At 57.6% G+C, this 20,567-nt stretch overlaps 8 protein-coding genes across 8 annotated transcripts; 4 read left to right on the forward strand and 4 right to left on the reverse strand.

Annotated features, from left to right (window-relative positions):
• The first annotated feature begins 109 nt into the window (after window positions 1–109).
• Window positions 110–1,672, forward strand: FA10DRAFT_267987 (S-adenosyl-L-methionine-dependent methyltransferase). The gene is made up of 4 exons (XM_025522128.1): window positions 110–485; window positions 550–809; window positions 907–1,028; window positions 1,116–1,672. Exons 1-4 carry the CDS (start codon window positions 318–320, stop codon window positions 1,487–1,489), a joined length of 924 nt encoding a protein of 307 aa, XP_025376616.1. The 5' UTR covers window positions 110–317; the 3' UTR covers window positions 1,490–1,672.
• On the reverse strand, window positions 1,513–5,942 carry FA10DRAFT_280444 (hypothetical protein). Its single transcript, XM_025523616.1, has 8 exons — window positions 5,330–5,942; window positions 5,043–5,218; window positions 4,850–4,952; window positions 4,484–4,787; window positions 3,824–4,428; window positions 3,248–3,749; window positions 2,886–3,175; window positions 1,513–2,815 (listed from the first exon to the last, which is right to left on the reverse strand). The coding sequence occupies exons 1-8, from the start codon at window positions 5,446–5,448 to the stop codon at window positions 1,699–1,701; spliced, it is 3,216 nt and encodes a 1,071-aa protein (XP_025376617.1). The 5' UTR covers window positions 5,449–5,942; the 3' UTR covers window positions 1,513–1,698.
• Window positions 5,943–6,134: 192 nt separating this feature from the next.
• Window positions 6,135–7,674, reverse strand: FA10DRAFT_302761 (hypothetical protein). The gene is made up of 2 exons (XM_025525165.1): window positions 7,103–7,674; window positions 6,135–7,030 (listed from the first exon to the last, which is right to left on the reverse strand). The coding sequence occupies exons 1-2, from the start codon at window positions 7,507–7,509 to the stop codon at window positions 6,523–6,525; spliced, it is 915 nt and encodes a 304-aa protein (XP_025376618.1). The 5' UTR covers window positions 7,510–7,674; the 3' UTR covers window positions 6,135–6,522.
• A 578-nt stretch (window positions 7,675–8,252) lies between these two features.
• Window positions 8,253–10,172, forward strand: FA10DRAFT_231240 (ARM repeat-containing protein; the record flags this gene model as incomplete). The annotated part of the gene is made up of 5 exons (XM_025518848.1): window positions 8,253–8,480; window positions 8,557–8,733; window positions 8,793–9,113; window positions 9,181–9,925; window positions 9,982–10,172. The coding sequence occupies 5 exons, from the start codon at window positions 8,253–8,255 to the stop codon at window positions 10,170–10,172; spliced, it is 1,662 nt and encodes a 553-aa protein (XP_025376619.1).
• A 328-nt stretch (window positions 10,173–10,500) lies between these two features.
• On the forward strand, window positions 10,501–14,973 carry FA10DRAFT_302763 (hypothetical protein). Its single transcript, XM_025525166.1, has 2 exons — window positions 10,501–11,515; window positions 12,075–14,973. Exons 1-2 carry the CDS (start codon window positions 10,929–10,931, stop codon window positions 14,779–14,781), a joined length of 3,294 nt encoding a protein of 1,097 aa, XP_025376620.1. The 5' UTR covers window positions 10,501–10,928; the 3' UTR covers window positions 14,782–14,973.
• Window positions 14,974–15,027: 54 nt separating this feature from the next.
• Window positions 15,028–15,928, reverse strand: FA10DRAFT_267992 (Snf7-domain-containing protein). Its single transcript, XM_025522129.1, has 3 exons — window positions 15,815–15,928; window positions 15,707–15,749; window positions 15,028–15,622 (listed from the first exon to the last, which is right to left on the reverse strand). Exons 1-3 carry the CDS (start codon window positions 15,874–15,876, stop codon window positions 15,083–15,085), a joined length of 645 nt encoding a protein of 214 aa, XP_025376621.1. The 5' UTR covers window positions 15,877–15,928; the 3' UTR covers window positions 15,028–15,082.
• Window positions 15,929–16,047: 119 nt separating this feature from the next.
• On the forward strand, window positions 16,048–17,039 carry FA10DRAFT_267993 (UPF0220-domain-containing protein). Its single transcript, XM_025522130.1, has 2 exons — window positions 16,048–16,631; window positions 16,714–17,039. Exons 1-2 carry the CDS (start codon window positions 16,083–16,085, stop codon window positions 16,801–16,803), a joined length of 639 nt encoding a protein of 212 aa, XP_025376622.1. The 5' UTR covers window positions 16,048–16,082; the 3' UTR covers window positions 16,804–17,039.
• FA10DRAFT_287299 (hypothetical protein) lies at window positions 16,941–20,430 on the reverse strand (the record flags this gene model as incomplete). Its single annotated transcript, XM_025524134.1, has 5 exons — window positions 16,941–17,063; window positions 17,121–17,525; window positions 17,598–19,003; window positions 19,069–20,114; window positions 20,408–20,430. 5 exons carry the CDS (start codon window positions 20,428–20,430, stop codon window positions 16,941–16,943), a joined length of 3,003 nt encoding a protein of 1,000 aa, XP_025376623.1.
• Between the last annotated feature and the right edge of the window lie 137 nt (window positions 20,431–20,567).

Here is a 20,567-nt window from a genome sequence, read left to right on the forward strand (position 1 = left end):
ATCTTTGGGACGCGACCTTGATTTCAGTGGCTCCGAATCACGTGTTGTCGACTCCGCTTCACAGCACGGCATTCCCCAGGCCCTTTTGTGGGTTTCGTTGCAGTACGAAGCAGACTCCAGACGAGAGGAAGTAGGCAGGTGTCTTGTGATGTATGTGTGAAGGACTGTGAAGGACTGAAGGATAAGCCGCCGCCGCCCGTGCGCCCTCGAGCGGCTTGGTGTTCTTCAAACTGTCACCCCCTCCACCGCGTCGGACGCTTAAAAATCAGAGCGCCGACTGGCTGCTTGATGACCAACGGCGAGGCGTGCACTGTGCAATGCCGGCGACGCGGGTGCTGACAGCTCTGGCAGGATGTTTACTAACGCTGTCCGCTGCACTCTTTCTCGTGCCTCCCCGAGCATTGCCGGACCGTCTGGCCGTGATCGCCGAGGACGCAGTGCGAATCGACAATGACTTTTATTCCACTCACGACTGGTGGCATGTGGTTAGTGCAGCTTTGCCGTTTCTTCCGCTTGTGTGCCCTTGTATAGTAATGCATTTCGGAGCAGGACCAGCCTCTTCGACTTTTCAATGCCGCTCGAATCCCCTGGTTCGTCCAGCAATGGAGCCACAAGCTGTCCGGTCCCTCCGGTGACGAGAGGTCGCCGACTTTCCTCGACGTTGGCTCTGGTGGGGGCATTGCCACCGAAGCCCTGGCCCGGTCCTTTGCCTCTGCCCGATTCGTCGGAGTGGATCTATCGGAAGGCTCGATCGTTGCTGCGCAGCGGCACGCAAAGGTCAGCGGCCTGGACATCGAATACATAGTCGGGTGCGTGCCTCCCCTCCGTCATACACGCAAATGCTCTCTCACCGTAAATTTCATCTTGTTCCTTGTCATGTACTGACTCTAACACATCAACGAACAGACCGGCGTACGACCTGCCCTTTTCTTCGGCGACCTTTGACGGCGCGGTGTGCAGCGACGTGCTGGAGCATCTGCACGACGTGCCCCGCGCCCTGTCCGAGATTGCGCGCGTGCTGAAGCCAGGTGAAGCATGGCCCCCGTCTTTGTCATCAGCCGTTTACTCACATCGCTGACCTCGCGTCTGTCTCTCTCTTCTTCATTCCTCCGAAGGCGGCGTCTTTGTCTTTGACACAATCAACCGCACCCGCTTTTCGTGGTTGCTCGTCGTGCGCATCGCCCAGGACCTGCTCCACATTGTGCCTCACGCCGCCCACGACTGGCGCCTCTTCATCACGCCCGCCGAGCTGGATCTGGCTCTGAGGCAGGCAAACTTGGTGCCGTGCGACTTGGCAGAGATCGTAGGGATGCGTCCCACGGTGCAACTGCGGCCGCTTTTCGATGCAATTCTCGGAAAGTACTGGACGGGCGGAACAAGAGAGAGGGGCTTGCTCGCTTCGCTCTTGGGTCCGTGGACGTTGACGGCGCACCAAGGTGGTTCCTACCTTGGCCACGCCACAAAGGCACCAGTCGAAGAGCCACACTGATCACAAGCAGAAAAAGGGTTTTGGGGGGCATTTACGGTACAGGCACCGTCGCTTTTTACATTCTTCTCCTTCGGACCCTCGTCCCTTCTCTCTAGAATGCTACAGTACACAGAGAAATGATGGAGAAAAGCAAGGAGGGAAATAAGAGTAACTTCTAGTCGTAGTAATGGTAGTAGTAAGAGTGAGTAATCTGCTTTGCCTTGCTTCTTCTACTGCTTGGTGTTGCGGTACATCATGTAGGGCAGCCGCATGGCGTTGGACGCCTCTGTCTTTGCGCGTGCTGATCTCCTCGTCTCAAAGTTGTCTCGCCAGCCACCGGCGAGGTCGTGCAACCTTCGGCGCATGCCCGGCTGGAGGTATGGCCTAAACCTGGCCAATTGAATTCGGAGGGCATTCTCACGGTTGCCCTTGGCGCGGAGCCAGGCCGTCAGCTCGTCGATCTGCTCCGGTTCGGTAAAGACAGCCCATTCATCGGACTTGAGCATGCCCTCCTCCTGGTGCTCCTTCTTGCGCCGATCGTTGAGATGGCGCGTGCCTCTCTCGTGCGAAGCGCAGACGACAGCCCACTCCTCGGCATTGACGCCTTGGACGTAGAGCCTGCCCGTGCTGTACGTCACCGCGCCACCGGGCCCCAGTAGCGAGGCGGCGCCCACGCCGTCGAACCACCAGTACCGATCGTGGAAGCGGTCCTTGCCAAGCGGTAGCAATCTGGGCGCTTGGCTGTACTTGCGGAACTCGCGATCGATGGCCTCTTCCCGTCTCAGAATCCGAATCTCTTCCTCATCGAGACGCCGCCTCTCAGTCGCGATTTGCTTGTTCTCGGCCATGCGTAACCGCTGCTCCTCCTTTGCCTTTAGCCTGTCCGCGGCTCTCTGCGCCTCTTCGGCCTCGCGTTGCATCGCCTTCTCTCGTAGTGCCTCCTGCCTCGACCCAAAGTTGCGACGCGACGGCATCTCATCGGATGAAGCCTCGCGAGTCGTCGCCCTCGAGCTTCTCGCCTGGGATCTCGACCTGTCCGACTCGGCATCGTCGTCGTCATCGTCGTCGTCGTCGACATGATCTTCGTCCTCCTCATCGTCCTCGTCGGCTGACGACTGCAGCTCGTCCTCCTCGTCTGCTTCGTCGCTGTTGTCCGCGCCGTTGCTTTGGGCAGCCGCTGCCTTCTTCGCACTGCCATTCGTGGCCTTTGTCCGCTTTGCCGGCGTGGCTTCGCTCCCCGTCTCGTCGGACTCTTTTGCCTCTTCTCCGTCTTGCTTGCTGGCATCCCCTTCCTCCTCGTCTTCCTCCTTCTTCTGGCCTTCTTCAAAGATTGTCCGCTCCTCAAACCTACGACAAGACAGAATAGCCCTCTCTTTATCAGCTTGTCGGCCCCTCTCTGTGCTTCCAAACAACTCACAGCTTCTTTCTGGCCCTCGAGAGCTCCACGCGCTCCTTTCGCAGTTCCGTCAGTGCAACCTCGCAATCGTCAAAGAAGCGCTTGATGGGCTTGGTCATGACGGCCTGGTCGCAGAGGAAAATGAGGATGCGGATCTTGTCGTCAAATGCCAGCGTCGGATACCGCTGCACGGGTGTCGAGTAGGAATCGGCGACGTAGTGGCCACCCTCGTCCTTTTCGGAACGCTGCACAATGCCGGTGAGGTGCGACAGGATTGCGACCAGGCGAGGGAATCTCTCTGGCTCTCCGCGCTGAGGATAGATGAGAAGCCCAAGGACTGATCAGCGCGTTGAAAGACCTTCGCAGTGTGAAAGAAGACCCACCTTGCTCAGAGCGCCGCACAAGCTGTATTCCCATCCTTCTCTAAAATTGTCGGGCTTGAGCGACCTCTTGTCCCATGACCTGCCGTATTTCCTCGCCGCAGCAAAGACGTCGTTCTCGTTCATGTCGGCCTCTGGTACTGCTGCCTCAGGAGGCTCTGACTCGCCCGTCGAATCGGCTACGCTGCTGGCTCGCGAGTCGAGCTCGTCGGCTTCTGCCTCGCTCTCGTCCTCTTCCCCTGACTCGTTGTCGTCCGAGTCGAACTCGAGCTTGGAGACGGCTGCTGCTTTCGATGAAGATGCGGCCGCATGGTGATTGTTGCGCGTGGCGATGCCTGTGGCGGGGGGCGAGGGTGACTCTCTTTTGGGCGAGCCGTCTCGCACGATGACATTGATCAGGGCAGCATGTACCTCAGCGATGAGGGCGCAGGGCGGATCCGAAGTCGTATGGCGCAATGCCGCCTCAAAATCATCGAGCGTAAAGGGAGATAGCGCCAGAGGTTTGCTGGAGAGGAAAAAAAGAAAGAGAAGGTGAGCCAAGTCAAATCTTTTGTGAAAAGACAAGAATGCAAGACGTACCCGCAGGCTTGGAGAAAGTGGTAGGAGTTCATCAGAGGCTCGAAAATCTCGGCAGGCACCGAAAGTTCCTTGGACGGTATCGGTCTCTCTCTCCTCCTCGGCAGCTCCTCCTGATCTTTGCCCCTCGCCTTGAGCTCGCGATCCGATATGGGGTCCAGCTGGAGATCTTCGATGGGAAACTTGATATTCCTCTTTCGTTTCTCTTCCGCCCTCCGTTTCTCCTCCTCTTCCTCCTTTTCCTTCTGTGCCTTTGCCTTTGCCTCTTCGCTCTCTGCATCTCCTGGCACCTTTGCCTTTCGCCGCTTCTTGCCAGACTTCGTAAGCCCTTCCTCGTTGTCGTCGTCGGTGATCTTTCTCCGCTTGCTGAGCTTGCCCTCCTTGATCAGCTCATTCTTGCGCACCACGGCGTCCGAAGGCGTGAGGGGGATCCCGTACCGCTTGGCCAAGACCTGCCGGACGATCCAGGGCGAGCCGATACTGGCATCGCGCACGACGCACTCCTTGATGTACTTTTTCAGAATCGTCTTGGAGAAGCTGAGCCGATCTCTGCTGAGTGCATCGGCCTTTCTCTCCATCAGTGTGCTCGAGAAGTCGCCCGACTGGTTCTGTGTAGAGGTTCAGCAGGGGGCGGCAAACCAGCGAAGCATATAAGCAACTCACCAGGTCCTCCAGCTGAATCGTGTAGATGTAGTCGTTTGGATTGTCGATGCTGTTGGCGTCCTTGATGTCCACGTTGAGGTCTGTGCCGATGCGGTGGATGATCTCCTCGATGGGCACCTCGACCTTCTCCTCGGGCAGATCCGAGAGCTCCGAGGTGGAGTCGCCGTCGTCGACTTCCATCTTCGTCGCCTCTTTCTTGACCTTGCTCGCCTCTGCGTCCATCTGCCTCGCCTGCGCTTCGGCCTCGTTGTGGTGCTTGATCAAGGAGCGATGCGGAAACACGCCCTTGACCCTCGCAAGCCATCTGGATTTGAAGGTCAGCTTCCTGATTCCCTTTCAGCTCGTGAGCCCACAGGGCACACCCACTTGTCACCTCCAATGTCGACAATGAGCTTCTCGTTGGGGAAGAAGCGGTTCTTGAACCGGTCAAAGACAAGGTCCACCAGGTTGTCCAGGCGACCGGTCACGACTGGGTGCATGGGTAAGAAAGAGGAGAGTCATGTCAGTGGAAGGCGTAGAGGGACGAGGCGGGATCATTGAGGGTGAGCGAGAAGCTCACAGAACTGGACACTGCGCAGGATGGGCCCCTTGAGAGCTTCGGGAAACTGCTTGTGCACGGCAGCCGACTGCTGTTGCTCCGACCGGACGGCCTCAAAGTAGGTCATGTTGATCTTGCCCGACAACTCGCACTGGAAGATGTGTTGCCGATAGAAGGAGAGGCGCTGCGAGTAGTCTCTGCAGGGAGATCACAGGGCAACAAGCACCAACATTCAGCGGTCGGCAAGACGAGGGCGGGAAAAAGGAATGAAAGAGGATACGAGATGCAGGACAGGCTGGATTACTCACTCATACTCTGTGAATATCTCACCGGTGGCCTCGAGGTAGAAGACGGCCGTCTCGGCATCGTAGTCCTGCTCCTTTGGTGGGGGGACGAGCTCCACGGGCTTTCGTTTGAGGAGCGGCATCGTGGCCACCCGTCGTTGGCCGCTATGCCAGCCTCACAAGTGCCTCGAGGAGGGATTCGTTTGCCGGCTGGGGAGGCTCGCGAGCGCGTCTGCCTGCCTGTCTGCCTTCTTGTGCGTGTGTGCGTGCCAGTTCGAGGGGGGGCCAATGTATGCGGTCACAAGAGGATGCCACAGTCGTGGTGGTAAGCCCGGAAGAGAAAAACGCGTGGAAAAGTGATGCGACGAGGTGTTTGGCCTGTTTGCTTAGCAGATCTCGGGCCAAAAGAATGGCGAGGTGTCGGGCCCGGGAGGAAGGGCAAAGATGGAGGTGGGAAGAAGCGCGAAGATTCGGAAGCTCGTCACGGTGGGGGGTGGATGAGAAGAAGGCTGGGCGAGTGCTCTAGAGGACAGTGTTCGGGCCTGGTGTGGTGGCGAGGGACCGCGTCGAATGAAGGGCAATGGTGGTGAAAGAGGGCGACGACATCAGCCGGGAAAGTCCTTGGCTGTCTTTGTCTCCCACCCGAGGGAGAAGAGAAAGCGGAAAAAAAATAATGGACTCGAGGCGGGCCCATGGCGCGCGCTCGTGTCGAGGGCGTGTTTTTCGAATATCAACATTGTATGGAATCCTGCACTCCATTTCAAATGAAAGCGCTTGAAAACGCGTCAGGGCCCCAGAAGTGGAGCTGCGCTTCCCCTCTAGTTTGCAATTTCCTTCCCCTCAAACCTTCGTCTGCGTCGCCCTACCGGCCAACCATCCCACTTGGCATGGAAGTCCACGCCGACGTCTGCCTTCTTCCTCAGACCATCTTCCATTTGCAGTTCAACTCAGACAGCGCAAACCAAGGGCTGGGAGCCCGATCTGCCCCGGAAGCTAGTCAAGCCGATCATCTCCTCCTCGTCGGTCTAGAGACTGTATCGCCCTGGCTCGGCTTTGATCGGCACTTCGCCTCAGTCTTCAATAGAAATGGTGACCAATCATTGTCCTGGACCGTAGTAGGGGTGTGAGAGAATAAAAATACAGAGAACAGGCTCTAGGGTGCAACATCGGACTGGCATCGGATCGGTTGGCCACCTAGACAAAAAGTGTGTCCAAGGTTATTGGTGCGCCCCTGACCCACAGCATCCTCGTTCCTTTCCTGCTCCTCGAGCACTTCTTGGGACAACAACAGCCTCGTGCTTCGCTCTGTCCATCTCTGCGTCGGTCTTTGAATTTGTTACAGCCTCTGCTGCCACCGCAGCCGTCGCCGCTGTGTCCTCCCCTGTCGTACCGAGAGCAGAGCCATCTTTTGCCTTGCCATCGCCACAGCCACAGTCGTACGTCTCGTCGAGCTTGTCGCACGGGAATTCGGGTTTGCCCAGCCGTTGGTTGACCTTGTTATGCGCCGCGCAAAGCCACAGGGCGGACGACATTCGACTGCTCGTCTGTGGCGGAAGCTCCTTGAGCAGCTGTTGAAAGTGGCTGGCGCACTCGCCGCAGGGGTACAGCCTTGAAAATAGATGGAAGAATTGCTTGAGCGACTCGCGCTCTGCTTCTGTCGGGTGGTCCGGGAAGCGAAGCGTCATGGTGTGCAGGAACTTCCAAGTCGCCCGGCCCAGTTCGGCTCTGTTTGTTTACTTTCTGTCAGCTTTCTGGCTTGAACCACAGTGACAGCCGCAAGAGAGGAGAGCAACTTACTTTGCCGTCTCGTTTGCCATCTTGCCCATGATGGCGCCGTCCGTTGTGGCGTCCAGCGCGACTAATCCCGCGCCACCGTTCGCAGATCCGCTCTTTGCCTTTGCCTTGTCGCTGTTCGAAGGCGAGCCATTCCCCGCCCGCCAAGTGTCTGTTTCCTTGTTCTTTGCTGCCTCGAAGAGCTTGCCCGCCGACTCCTTCAACGATCCCAGCTTGTCGGCGCCCCACTTCCAGCTCTGCTCCACACTCGCGTCCACGGGCGCCGGCTCTGGGCCGTGGCCCTGTGATGTCTGCATCAGCGCCACATCCTCCGAAGGGATATACGGTGTCTTTTCTCGCGAGAGGTAGAAGAGCGAGGGAAGCAGCAGCACCATCGAGGCGAGAAGGAATAGCTGAAGAAATCGCGGCATTGTAGCGACTCTCGCGTAAGTCTCTCTTGCGATCTTCGAGCGCGATTGGAGCGTGAACGACACTATCCAGAATGCTTTCGCAGCCTGTGAGAAGTCGAGCAGAGCCGCACAGACTGGCGAGCGGCACGAAAAGGGAGCACGACGTTGAGAGTCACACCTCCGGAGCCATAGGAGCAAGGTCGCGCGCAAGCAGCAACGCTTTAAATTTTGGCGCTTCCACGCGGTGACTATCCAGCACGTGATTTGGAGCATCTGTGCTCCTCCAAGAAGCACAACGGGTACCGCTCAGAGGCAGAGGACAGCTGCTCGGGCCGTTTTCGGGTGATACGGACGCAGTGTGTTGTACTGCTTGTAGCAATGCGGAGAGCACAGGTCTTTTGCACCGTTGACAGAAGGCTTTGCCTGTTGGAGCTTAGACTTTCGCTCTGTGAAAGTCGAGAAAGGCTCACGTTGCACTCGCTGCAAAGTGTCTCTCCAATTCCTTGGTGACAATTGTCCTTCTCTTGGGTCATGGTCCCTTGCTACCATCCTCCTTGATCCAAGGCACTTCGCCCAATGAGCATTGACAGTCTACCGGCTCGAGACAGTCCGCGAAGTGAGCATTTGCACGTGAGAAACACCACGTGGGTCGTTTAGTGAGCACTACGCGCCCGAAAATCTTCGTCTCAAACCAACACCACCCTCGCCTGAAGCCATTCTCCCCTATCACCGCATAGCCATCCCCGAAAGAGGCAAGTTACAACATGTCGTCGAGAGACACGACGTCGCGTCGTCAGGACGCATACAAGGCAAAGGGACAGTTCAAGCAGGATGAGCTGCGCCGCCGACGAGAGGAGGCACAGGTCGAGATTCGCAGACAGAAGAGGGACGAGAGCATGGCCAAGCGCAGGAACCTCAACATCGCAGACACGACCCTCACCGATGGCGACTCGGACGAAGAAGAGGTGTCTGGTAAGCTCTTGGAGAAGCAGGTGGGTAACGGCTCTCCACTTGTCCGAAAAATCCTGTTTTCTGATCTCTAAATGCGCCCAACAGCTGGATGATGAGCTGCCCCAGATGATCCAGGGCGTCATGTCGGACAACGTTGACCTTCAGCTTGACTGCACGACAAAGTTCCGCAAGCTGCTGTCTAAGGAGAAGAATCCGCCCATTGAGAGGGTCATCGAGTGCGGCGTCGTTTCGCGCTTCGTCGAGTTCCTCAGGAGCTCTCACAGCATGATCCAGGTATGCCTGAAACGCGCTCTTTCGTCTTGGCTTGTGCTCATATTTCACTCCCTCCACAGTTTGAAGCAGCTTGGGCCCTCACCAACATTGCATCGGGCACGTCTGACCACACCCAGGTCGTCATCACCGAGGGTGCGGTTCCTATCTTCATTGAGCTGCTCTCATCGCCGGTCCTCGATGTGCGCGAGCAGGCCGTCTGGGCGCTGGGCAACATCGCTGGAGACAGTCCAAAGTGCCGGGACTTTGTCTTGCAGCAGGGCGCTATGGAGCCGCTGCTGACGCTCCTCAGCGAGAACCACAAATTGAGCATGCTGAGGAACGCAACGTGGACGTTGAGTAACTTTTGCCGAGGCAAGAACCCTCAGCCCAACTGGCAGCTCGTGAGTCGGTCTTCGAAAGTGATGAAATCTGTCCAAGCTGACTGGTCGGCTACTACTTGCACTGAAGGTCTCACCCGCCCTCATGGTTCTCACCAAGCTCATTTATTCGACTGATGACGAGGTCCTCATCGACGCATGCTGGGCTATCTCCTATCTCTCGGACGGAGCCAATGAGAAGATCCAAGCCGTCATCGAGTCGGGCCTCTGTCGTCGGCTTGTGGACCTGCTCATGCACCAGTCAACGGCTGTCCAGACCCCTGCGCTGCGGTCGGTGGGCAACATTGTCACGGGCGACGACCTGCAGACGCAAGTGATCATCGCTTCCGGTTCATTGCCTCCCCTCTTGGCCCTTCTCTCAAGCCCGAAGGACGGCATCAAGAAGGAGGCCTGCTGGACCATCTCGAACATCACCGCCGGTTCTTCCAACCAGATCCAAGCTGTCATCGACGCCAACATTATCCCCCCGCTCATCCACATCCTCAGCACGGCCGACTTCAAGACGAAGAAGGAGGCATGCTGGGCCATCTCCAACGCCACTTCAGGCGGGCTGCACGAGCCCTCGCAGATCCGATACCTTGTCTCACAGGGCTGCATCCGGCCTCTGTGCGACTTGTTGAAGGGCATGGATAATAAAATCATCCAGGTCGCACTCGATGGTCTCGAGAACATCCTCAAAGTTGGCGAGGAGGACAAGATCCGTGCGGGAGCAGGGGCAGTGAACCAATATGCAGCCTTTGTCGAGGAGTGCGGCGGTATGCTCTCGATCCACAACCTGCAACACCACGAGAACCTGGAGATCTACAAGAAGTGCTGTGAGTGATCCCTTTCTCGTCTCCTTGTTGAGCTGAGGCTGACGAAGAGCTCCTAGTCTTCATCATGGACAAATACTTCCCCGACGAGGACGAAGCCGAAGACACTGGCGTGGCGGCTCCCCAGGTCAACGAGAGTGGTCAATTCAGCTTTGCTTCCAACCTGGCAGCTCCCGCCGGCGGCTTCAACTTTGGTCAACCCCAGGGTGGCGCTCCGATGGGGAATGGGATGGACGGGATGAATCAATGAGTCAGTAGTAGTAGACGTACCAACGCGGACAAGAGCATAGGGCGGCAGCAGAAAGCTCCCTTCCGCAGGCCGCAGGCAGCATGCAGCTGCGGGCAACGAGCAACGATTTGCGACGACGGCAGGAGATGGTGATATCCTTCTCACTTTGTGATTTCTCTCCTCCTTCAAAGACGAAACATACGAGCCATTTTCCTCCTCCTCTGTAGTGAGCCGTGCTGAGTAGCGATGCTTGGCAGACGGATGTGCGCGCATTGTGGCCGAGTGACAGCAAGGGAGAGGTATGTAGAGTAGCTCGTGAAGAGAGCACAAACTACAGGTAAAAGCTCCACTGCACAAGATGATATACAGGGTCGGTAATAATGTAGGAGAGTAGCAGCAAGTAGTACGTAGTCCTAAACAACACTACTGGGAGGACATGCGTATGCCGGGCCGGTGTTCCCCCGTATGCACATATTTGCAACCCTGTCTGGCCGCCATCGGTTGTGATTTGGAACGCAGCTAGCAGAACTGCGCGGCCGCTGCTGAGTGTGTTGACCTCGACCCTTCTCTTCTGCTCCTCCCTGGCAGTTCCGCGCCTGCTTCAGCCTCATCGACTTCATCATCCGTCACCCTTAATAGTACTTCCCCCAAGTCCTTCCGCGCGTCCGTCAGCGAGCATCGAGGACCTCCGGACTTGAGCAGCGTGCTGGCAACTCGCGCGAACCCGCAAGCGCCGCGCACTCGGTCCTTCGGTCAAGCCGCCACGTCCGCCAGGCCATGTCCGCCGGGACGTGGGAGAGCGATACAAACGATTCCTTTGCACGAAGCACAAAGGTGCACTCCTGCCTGCTCACCTCACAGGGAACAATGTGCAGCCGTATTCGCCTCCTCTTGGCCACCTTCTTTCTTACCTTCACCCTCGTCGCTTGCCAAGGCAGCCCTGTTTCACCACCTCTGCAGACAGCAGCCACCCCAGCAGTGGTTCCAAGCACCGCGTCCACTCGACCAATCAATGCCTCGAACTCTTCAACGCAGCTGTCGCCCAGTCTGACAACATACACGACCGCCTTTGAGAAGACGCTGGTGCCGGGTCAGTCTCGCCCTCACGGCGTGCCCTCGAATGCCTCCGTGTACAATGTCACAGCCACCGAGACTTCGACTTTGGCAGCTCCCACCCCGGCCACGCCCACACCCACGACGGCGAGCAACGGCGCCGCAACACCTCCAGTCCACACAGACGAGCTGCCACTGCACACCGTCATCGATCCAGCGTTTGGAATCCTCGGCGTGCTCCTCATCCTCACCGGCCTGCCAATGGCCTTTGTGGGACAGCGAGTCTCTTGGATGGTCTGCATCATCTCAGGGTGAGTCTGGTCTTCATCTGTCTTTCCTTTCTTCAACAAACTCGCCAATGGCTTGTCATGGCCCACGGTACCCGCAGCGTCTGTGTGGCCTTGTCAGTCGGGCTCCCATTATATTTTTGGATCTGTCAGGCTCAGCTAGCCGGCGTCAGCCACGCCAAGCAAAAAAAAAAATCGAGCCAGACTAGCTAGTGTAGTGGAGCAGGGTGCAGGCCAGCAGAGGCGCACGGACAACCGGAGACCGGGCAGATTTTGGCTATTTCCCTCTTTGCCTCGAAGATTTTTTTTGAGACTTTTTTTTGGGGGGTGGTTTTCGGCCTCGCGCATTTTTTCTCCCAGGTCGAGTCGAGGCTTCCAAGATTCCAGATGGACGGATGACGGCAGCCGTCCTCGCTCTGCTCTCTTGTGGCCTGACACGGGCGGCCTGCCTGGATAAATAATGCCATGGAGCCTCCGTCACGAATAGCAGCACCGGATTTCAACATGATCTGGGGGAACGAGCGGCGCGTCAGAGCAAGTGATAAAATGGTAATGGCTGACGTCGATTGCCCGTTCTATCCAGCTTCTACCTTGTAGGCATCTTCACCCTTGCCTTTATCCTTCGCTTTGGCGTTGCAAAGGCCGTCTTTGATCCCAGCCACACAGTTAGCGGCCTCTTCCTCCTCGCCTGCCTCGTAGGCGGTGCAATCGGCGGCATACTTCTCGTCGTCTTTCGCTCCGGTGGCCTTCTTCTCTCCGCTAGCTTGGGAGGCTTTGCGCTGGGTCTGGCCCTACAAGCCTGCAAGGACGACGGCCTGATCTCTTCAAGCCCCGGTCTGCGCTGGCTCCTCTACCTCGGCTTGGCCACTGCGACATTCTGCCTCGCCTGCCACCCCAAGCTCCAGTCGCCTACCCTCATCTTTAGCACGGCCATCACGGGCGCCACTTCTCTTGTCCTCGGTGTCGACTGCTTTACCCGCGCCAATCTCAAAGAATTCTACGTCAGGAACATCGGCTTCGACGACATCTTCGAAAAGCGGCATCCAGACACGTTTTCGAACCACCGCTGGCACCTTTCGCAGGCCTGCGTCATTGAGCTGGGCGTCGTGGCAGCACTCACGTTGATGGGCATCGGTCTGCAGACGAAGATGTGGTCCGAGCTCAAGGCCTCGCTCAGGCACATGCGCAACGACGACGAGGAACGGAGGCTCCAGAGCAGGGCAAAGAGAGCCGCCAAGCGCATCTTTGCCAGCGCTCAGCGGGACCTCGAGGCGTGGGAGGAGAGGCATGGATACAAGAAGACATCGTCCAGCGAACGAAACAATGGCTCCACAAAGGCCGCAACGACGGGCAACATGAAGACAAACAAAATCGAGGGACAAGGAAGCCTCGTGATGCCTTCTTCGCCTGCATTTGACGAGTCGAAGCCATTCATCGGTGCCGGCAGCCCCATGACACCGCATTCGATGGATATCTATCGCAGCGGCACTCCCATCCACGCGAGAAGGACCTCCGAGGCAACAACCCTCTACCCCATGGACACCTTCAACTCGACAAAGGGCCCGCTCACGGGCTACTTTGACCAGGAAGAGAAAGCCCGAGCGCAGGCGCAGCGTCGCCGCGAGAGTGAGAGCCCGGCCGAGGACGCGCAGAAGTTGCACGAGGAAATCAATGCCATCCGGCGAAGCATTCACGAACTCAGCACAAGCATCACGCCTCCTCCGCCGTCCATAATTTCGCATGACCGCTCGCAGACGCCGCTGTCCTTCCGCGAGAGGGCTAGCAGCGAAGCCGGCCTTCTCGGGCAGCAACCTCGCTCCACGTCACCGTGGTTGACCGACGATCGGAGCCGTTCGAGGGCCTTTTCGAGTGCGACAATGTCGGGCGCCCTTCCCATGCCAGCGCTCGACTTTCACGAGCCAGTCCGCACCACTCCATCGCCCTCACGATACACACCCGTCGACGAGACGCTCTTCCAAGGAGATGCGCCACAACCCTTTGCCTCTATGCAACGCACCGGCTCCTCTCCTGCTGCTTTTTCCCCCACCTCTAGCAGTAACACCGTTCGGCCTCAAGCCCAGGATTTTGACCAGACCATTTCGACTGCCAGGCCAGCCCAACCCCGCTCCAAGTCGTCGGCATGGCCTGGAGAAGCTGCTGGGGCGACCAACCGTCAATCTCAGCAAAACCAAAGCCCAGATGAGGCTCGGCGACGCCGTTCCTCACAGCAGAACTCGCCGTCTTCTCGCCCATCTTCCGCCATGTTTCTTCAACAGCACTTGCACCAACCACAGCAACAGCAAGGGAAGAGACGCTCCGTCATCGACACACCTGAGAATTCAGAAGCGCGCTACAAGGCTGCACTGGGACGCGAGCCGCGTCGATCCTTGACCGGTCAGCCCGATTTGTCGTCCATGTACACAAGGGAGAAGAGGCATTCGACGACCTCGGCCATGCTGTTTCAGGCACACCAGTTCCCGGTTCAGCTTCACCACCAGCCGCTCCAGCAGTCACCAGCGATGCTGCCGCCAGCTTCGCGTTTCGATGCAGGAGGAGCCACCTCGAAGGCCAAAGACGACAAGCGAGACTTGACGATGAGCGTGAGCGAACTGCAAGACCGGCACAAGTCTCGCCTCTCGGCTCTGCAGCGCCCGACGAGCATGCGCATTGACGAAGAAGCAACGCTGCAGAAAGCTAAGGAGGACTGGGAGCGGCGGGTGAAGATGGAGAAGCGGGCCTGGGAGAGGGAGGAGAAGAAGAGACTGGAAGAGGAGAAGGCGCAGAGGAAGGCTGCTGCTTCCCCTCGCAGGGCTTCGAGAATCGGCAAGACGATGACGTTGGATGAAATGAAGAGCAGCACCGACGATGAAGGACAAGAAATCGACGAAGACGAAGTCCCGCTGGACCAGCTCGACAAGGCGAGAAGGAGGAAGAGCAGCGGTACAGCCAAAGCTATCGAATGGCGTCAAAGTTTCGTCGGTACTCCACCTTCTCCCATACCGGTTCTGTCTCGTCCTCAGCTTCCCAACGTGCGAGCGAGCTTCGTTGACACTCAGGGCTCGAGCAGACCTACGAGCCCCGGACCGCAGCAAGCTATAAGCCCTGGTTCAAACAGGGCTGCGAGCCCCGAGGCGTACTTTCCCCAGCAACGGCCTCTTGTGCAGCATCAGCAGCAGTCGGCTCATCGAACGAAGCGCACGTCCTCGTACGGCTCTAAGCCTCTACTTGACTTCAGGATGGAGGAACTAAGGGCACAAAATCACGATTCCCACCAGAGGAAGCAGATTTGATGAGAGTCTTACTACGAAAACAACTCATCAACACACATGGCCCAGAACGGACGATATTCTTATCCATGGACACTTTTTCCCTCACCTGCCCCGTCTATCCTCGACGAGATGTTCCCATGTCAACTTTACACAAGCGTTTCCTACCATCACAACTGTCTAATACGAAGCCAAATACTATATTTTTGATGTCTCACTCAGTCTCGTTTCCCAACAGAAGCGTCAGAAGCAGCATCCTGGTGTCTCTGAGTCGTATCGATGAAGGTGCTGATTGCATTGATGTTACTGTACAAAATCTGTGAATCTAGGCCAACACTGCCGTTCTCTGCTCCGTTTCTTCCTCTTGCTGCTGTCTTGCTGCTGTCGCCTCCTCGGCGGGCCGGCTGATGGGCGCTGGCTCTGTCGTGGGTGCCTCTGGCATCGAGACGGGCACGTCTTCCTGCACACCATTGACCTCTCGCTCGAGTTTTTCCATCTCTCTGTCGACCTCCTCCTGGTCCTCCCGGCTCATCTGCGTCTGAATTGCCTCATCGATGTCGCGCTGGTAGGCCTGCGCCTCGGCCGTCTCTTCCATGAGCCTCTCGACGCTGGCCAGGTCCATCTGCCGATGCATCTCCTTGAGCACGGCATTGCCCTGCCGTAGACCCTCGACGACGGCCGTCTGGACCTGGGCAAATTCGATGCTGGACACGAGGCCCTCGAGGTTCGCGAGCTGGCTGTCCGTCTGGCTCAACTGCGTCTCTTGGTACCGGCGCCGACGGAGACACGCGAGCGCCTTGGCGCGGTCGCCCGACGCGAGAAACTGCTGCGCGAGCCGATGCTCGTGCGACGAGAGAGTCTGGAGCTGCGAAGCGGGCAGAGAGGATCAGAGTCTCAGTGAGGGGGTTACTCCCTTAATGAGGGAGAGTCAATGGAGGGGACCGCATACCTTTTTCTGGTATTGCTTGACCTTATCTCGTTGGACTTTGAGACTGTGAACGAGAGGACCTCCATGTCAGTGCGCGAATAGTGGCAGGAACAAAAGGCAGGCACACACTCGAGGATCGCACGATCTTGCGGTGTGATCTTTGTCCCGCTCTTGGACGCCTGATTGCCCATGTTTCTCGATCGATTGCTGCTTGTCCAACTGTCGGCGTCGAGCGGGGGAGGAAGGGGGAGGGGGGATTCCAAAAAACATCTGTGCGAGCCAAGGTCCTCAAACCACGTGTTTTCCCTGACGTGCTGATTCGTCTCTCTAATCGGCCCCCCGACTCGTCCCACCTTCCCCGACGCCATTCACCAGGAGAGAAGAGGGAAAGGGCAGGATGTCGCTCCCTCGCCACTCGTACGACCCGCGCCGCGTGTGTCTTCTCCCCTTTCCGGCCCTGCCGCGCTTCCTGCGGTCCAACAAGCGCTCAGCGGGCATCTACGCCAGCGGCGCCCTGTTCAGCCTGGCATGGTGGATCTTCTTTGACGCAGTCATCCTATCGGCAGTCCGCTCGCGTGCTCCGCTCCCGCCCGACCAGGGCGGCCCTCCACCTGGTGATGGCGATGGCGACGAATGGCTGCCTCCAGCCGTCTCTGTGACATTCTCGGACTGGATCCCTGGCCTCCTCGCAACTCTTGGCATGATCGTCGTGAACCTCATCGACAAGAGCATCCTGGCTGAGGTAGGCGGCTTTGGCGGCATGTCCTTTGGTGGCGGTGGCGGTGGTTTTGGTGGAGACGGTGTCCAGTGGCGGGCGAGACTCTTTCTCTTTGTCGGATTCGCCCTCTTGGCCGGCGGGCTCGCGGGGAGCGTGACCCTGCTGACGATCAAGTACATCGTCGCGGACCTCCCGCCTGGGTATGAGTACTACGGATTGGCGAGCGTGGTGAGTGATCTTCTCCATACTTCACTTCCCGAGGTCCTCACTCATCTCTTATTGCTCCCCTCGCATTTTTCTCTCCGAGCAGATCCAGAATGCTGCCATTATGCTTTCGACGGTCCTCCTCTGGATTTCGCAGAGCACAGAGAGCGACTACGAGTACAACCTGACCTTGTAGGCTCTCGCTGTACAAAAGCGGGGAGGGCAGTGGAAAAAGGACAGAGCGATAATGCAATAATCTTTTGAAGGACCCAAAAAGGGCCTGATAGTGTATACAAGCGATGACGACCACAGAGAACGGAGGGGATGACTGGATTAATGTGCGTCAAAGAGGTAAATGCAGATAAAGCCGTAAATGGGCAAGACGAGGTTGTCGTTTTGTGAAGCGACGCCTTCCAGGATGCCGAGTGTCAAAGTGACGAGGAAGAAGCGCGAAAGCTGGAGCGCAGCAAGGGTCAGCCTTTGCAGACAGACGAATGAAGGATCGAAACTCACATTGAAGGCATCGCACCAGCCAATGAGTCTCAGCAGGCAAGCGCTGGCAAAGATCGAGGTGACAAATGCAATGCTTCCTTCGACCGTCTTGGAGCTTCCAGGCCATCTGACCCTCCCGTATCTTCTTCCAATGATGCTTGCCAAGGCATCCCCGACGCCCAGCGTCAGAACACCGATCTGGTGGGCGATGCCGCCCTGCGTGGGCTCTAGCCAAAGCGTCCCTGCGCAGCCGGTCAAGAGGTAAAAGTGCGACAGAATGACGGGCCCAGAGTCCTTGTGGTCGGTAAACTCCGACATGAAGACGTGCAGCGCTGCGCCAAAGGGGTATAGGGCGTAGTAGCGCGTGTATTCGGCCATGATGAAGACGGAAAAGGCCAAGCTGAAGGCCAGGTGCGTGAATGCGGGCTGGATTGAACAAAAGGTGAGTGGGTAAGCGAGCGAGCGAGCGAGCGTGGAAAGTATCAAGCATCTACTCACGTCGAGAGCAATGCCGGGCGCAAACAGAAGCACGGCAAGGGCATGAAAGAACTTTCGGCGAGCATTGAGGCTTAGGTGTGCGGCCTTCTTGAGGGCCAAATGGCTGTTTGGGTTGGGAGCAGCCGGGCCATTTGGGCCCATTGCAGACCCGTCGGCAGCGCGCAAGCCAACTTTGCTCATCACTTTGCCCGATGTCGTCTCGAGGGGCTCATTGGCAGAGTAGGGCGGCGCTGCAGCGAGACGAGCTGAGTTGACAGATTGCGTTACTGTTGAGGAATTGCCCGGTCGGAGGCGAATACGCTTGCCGCTGACGACGGTCGCTTGCCAGCCCGCAATGCTGCCACTGACAAGAGCAAGCCAGTAGCCAACGAGCAAGGGACGAGACCACCAATACTTGCCCTTGATGACAAAGTGCAACGTCCACATCCACGGGTTACGTCCCCCGAGCTGCCACCAGACCCAGAAGCCCAAGACGCCGACGACAAATAGAGCGGCGAAAAGGTAGAAGAAACCGGCCAGCAGTCGGCGGTGGAGATCACGCTTGTGAGGCCATCGCAGTCGATGCACCGGTTTCTGAGCCAAGTGCCGGGACAGATAGAGAAGCGGCGAGAGGAGGAACCCAATCATAAAGGTGCCCACGACGAGAGCTAACTGGAAGACGAGCAAGGGGGTTGGGTGGCGAAATGTCTTGACAAAGGCCGTCGTTGCGGGCGTCAGCTTGGCGGCTGTCAGATTGAGAGTCTCAACCGAGAGTGTGACGCCGACAGTCGAGACAATGGCCAGCTCGCCCAAAGTGAAGCTCCTCCTGGCCAAACGCGAAATGACATAGAGGTTGGATTGGTAGAATTGAGCGGTGGTGAACAGCTCGACGCGGGAAATGTCGGTCCAGAGGGGCACGCCATACGAGGCGGCTAGCTCCCTAACGATGGCCAGGAGAGCAGAGAGAAGCGTCGAGAACTTGATGAAGCTCCACAATCGCCTCCAATTGCTCGCTGGGAACTCATGTGGGCGCTTAATCCATGTCGTGGCGAGCAAATGGGCCAGCAATGTCGTCGAGGTGAGCGTCTGAAGGCTGACGAGGTCGCACCGAGATAGAGCCATTGCACTGAGCCGGGGATGGGGGACCGATCTTCGGCTGCCGAGAATGTCTTGGGGCCCTTCGACGCGCCACGGTGGGAAGACGAGGGGGTCTCCAGAAGCCAACATCCTCTTTGACGGCTTTGGATCATCGAGCGCAGCAAAAAGGCATGTCACTGCCAGCAGAGGTCCCAGCAAGAGGCCGCTCATGGCACCATCGTCGGAGCAGGTACGATAGTTGCGGGCGTCCGTCGCCCAGATGGATCCGAACGTATCGGGAGACCGCAGGAGGTAGTAGAGCGTCGAGCATGTCACAATCATGGCAATCTCTGAGTGAAGTCGAAGCAACCGTCAATTTTCATGATTTTCTGAAGCTTCGTCGGTCAATGCTTACCAAATGCTTGCAGTCTGACCACCTCCTCTGCATTATCGAGGAGCTTTAAGCATGCCCAGGCGCCAGCTGCCACCAGAAAGGCCGCCTCGAGTAGAGGATTAAGTTGTCTCGATGGTCTTTGTGGCCTTGCTCCTTTCCTCTGCTGTGCTGTTGTTGTTATCTCTGCAACACCGCTCGGAAGCTCTTTTGTTCTGCCGGGCGGTGTCGAGTTAGGGCCCGAGCTCGTCTTGCCCAATGCCCGTTGGACAGTTTGCGTGGCGAGGCCCGCAAAAGATCCGTCACTGGTGCCTGGTTGAGAAGCGCCTTTCCAAAGTAGTCCTGTGCTGGGCGCCGATATCGGCTCTGCTCTCTCATCTGGCCGCGTTGATGCGCGTCCATTGCGTCTCTTGGGAGGGCCATCGGCGTGAAATGAGGATCTTTTGTAGGACGCCGAGGGAGGACCACCGGCTGCTGCTATCCCTTGTATACTTCTACGATGAGGGACGTCCCAGTCGAACACATGACGCCCATCCGAGCTCGATCCATCGCTGCTGCTTTCCACACCGCTGACACCATTTCCTCCGCCAGAAGGTCCAGCTGCATATGTCGTGCTCGAGATCACACCATCTGTGTCCTCGTCCAGCCCCCTCTTGGTCCAGACTCTCCGTCTACGACGAGCGAGGTCGTCCGAATCATCTTTATCCTCGAATGTGGATGTGTGGTCGTCTTCCTCGTCTTCTTCGTCGTCTCCGCCATGTCCATCGTCCTCGATCGGAGCATCGAGCCTTCTCGGCCTCTCGCTCGATGTTCTGCCATTTCGCTGCTGAGAAGTTGAGCCACGCCTTCGCAAGACACCCCGTCCATTCGAGCTTAGCCCTGCTCCATTGACCGCTTCCCTGAAACCCCGTCTCTCTAGCAGTGCCGAGGACTCGCCATTGGCTTGTGATCCTCCAGCATGATGGACGGGCAACGAGGTCCTTCGTGCGTGCTTGCGAGGCCTGGTCAGGTCCACCTCGTGTCTCGACGCTGTCGAGTCGTTTGACCACGTCTTTTTCAAGGAAGCCGACCTGTTCATCGTGCCACACTCTCCTCTAACGACGACCAGCGACGGCGAAGTACGGCAGGCAGGTGAAAGACGAAAAGCCTTACCTCAAGGTTGGCGAGGAATATTCCGCGCAACACGCTAACGACTTCCGCTCCACAAGCAACAAGGGGTCTCGTCGTTATCCTCGTCGTGTTTTTCTTTTTTTTTGGTTGGTCTTTTGCCTCCTTGTTTTTTTTTTTTCGCGATCGTGGCCTGACAGTCTACAAATGCAGCAGGTAAGCAGAGCACGAGTTGTCCATCTGAAAAAAGTCACACCCTGCTCGTCGTGGTGTGGGCATCCGAGGCAAGCTGGAGTAGGTGGAGCCGGCGTCAGCAGAGGTTGTAAAATTAGAGCAGGTAATGCATAAAGATTTTATAGGGCTGTGAGGGCCACGTGGCGTCGCTGAAAAAAGGGCCCGCTCGTCCGAGGACGTTG

The sequence above is a fragment of the Acaromyces ingoldii genome (assembly GCF_003144295.1).
Source record: "Acaromyces ingoldii strain MCA 4198 unplaced genomic scaffold FA10scaffold_4, whole genome shotgun sequence".
In the NCBI taxonomy this organism is placed as follows: Eukaryota; Fungi; Basidiomycota; class Exobasidiomycetes; order Exobasidiales; family Cryptobasidiaceae; genus Acaromyces; species Acaromyces ingoldii.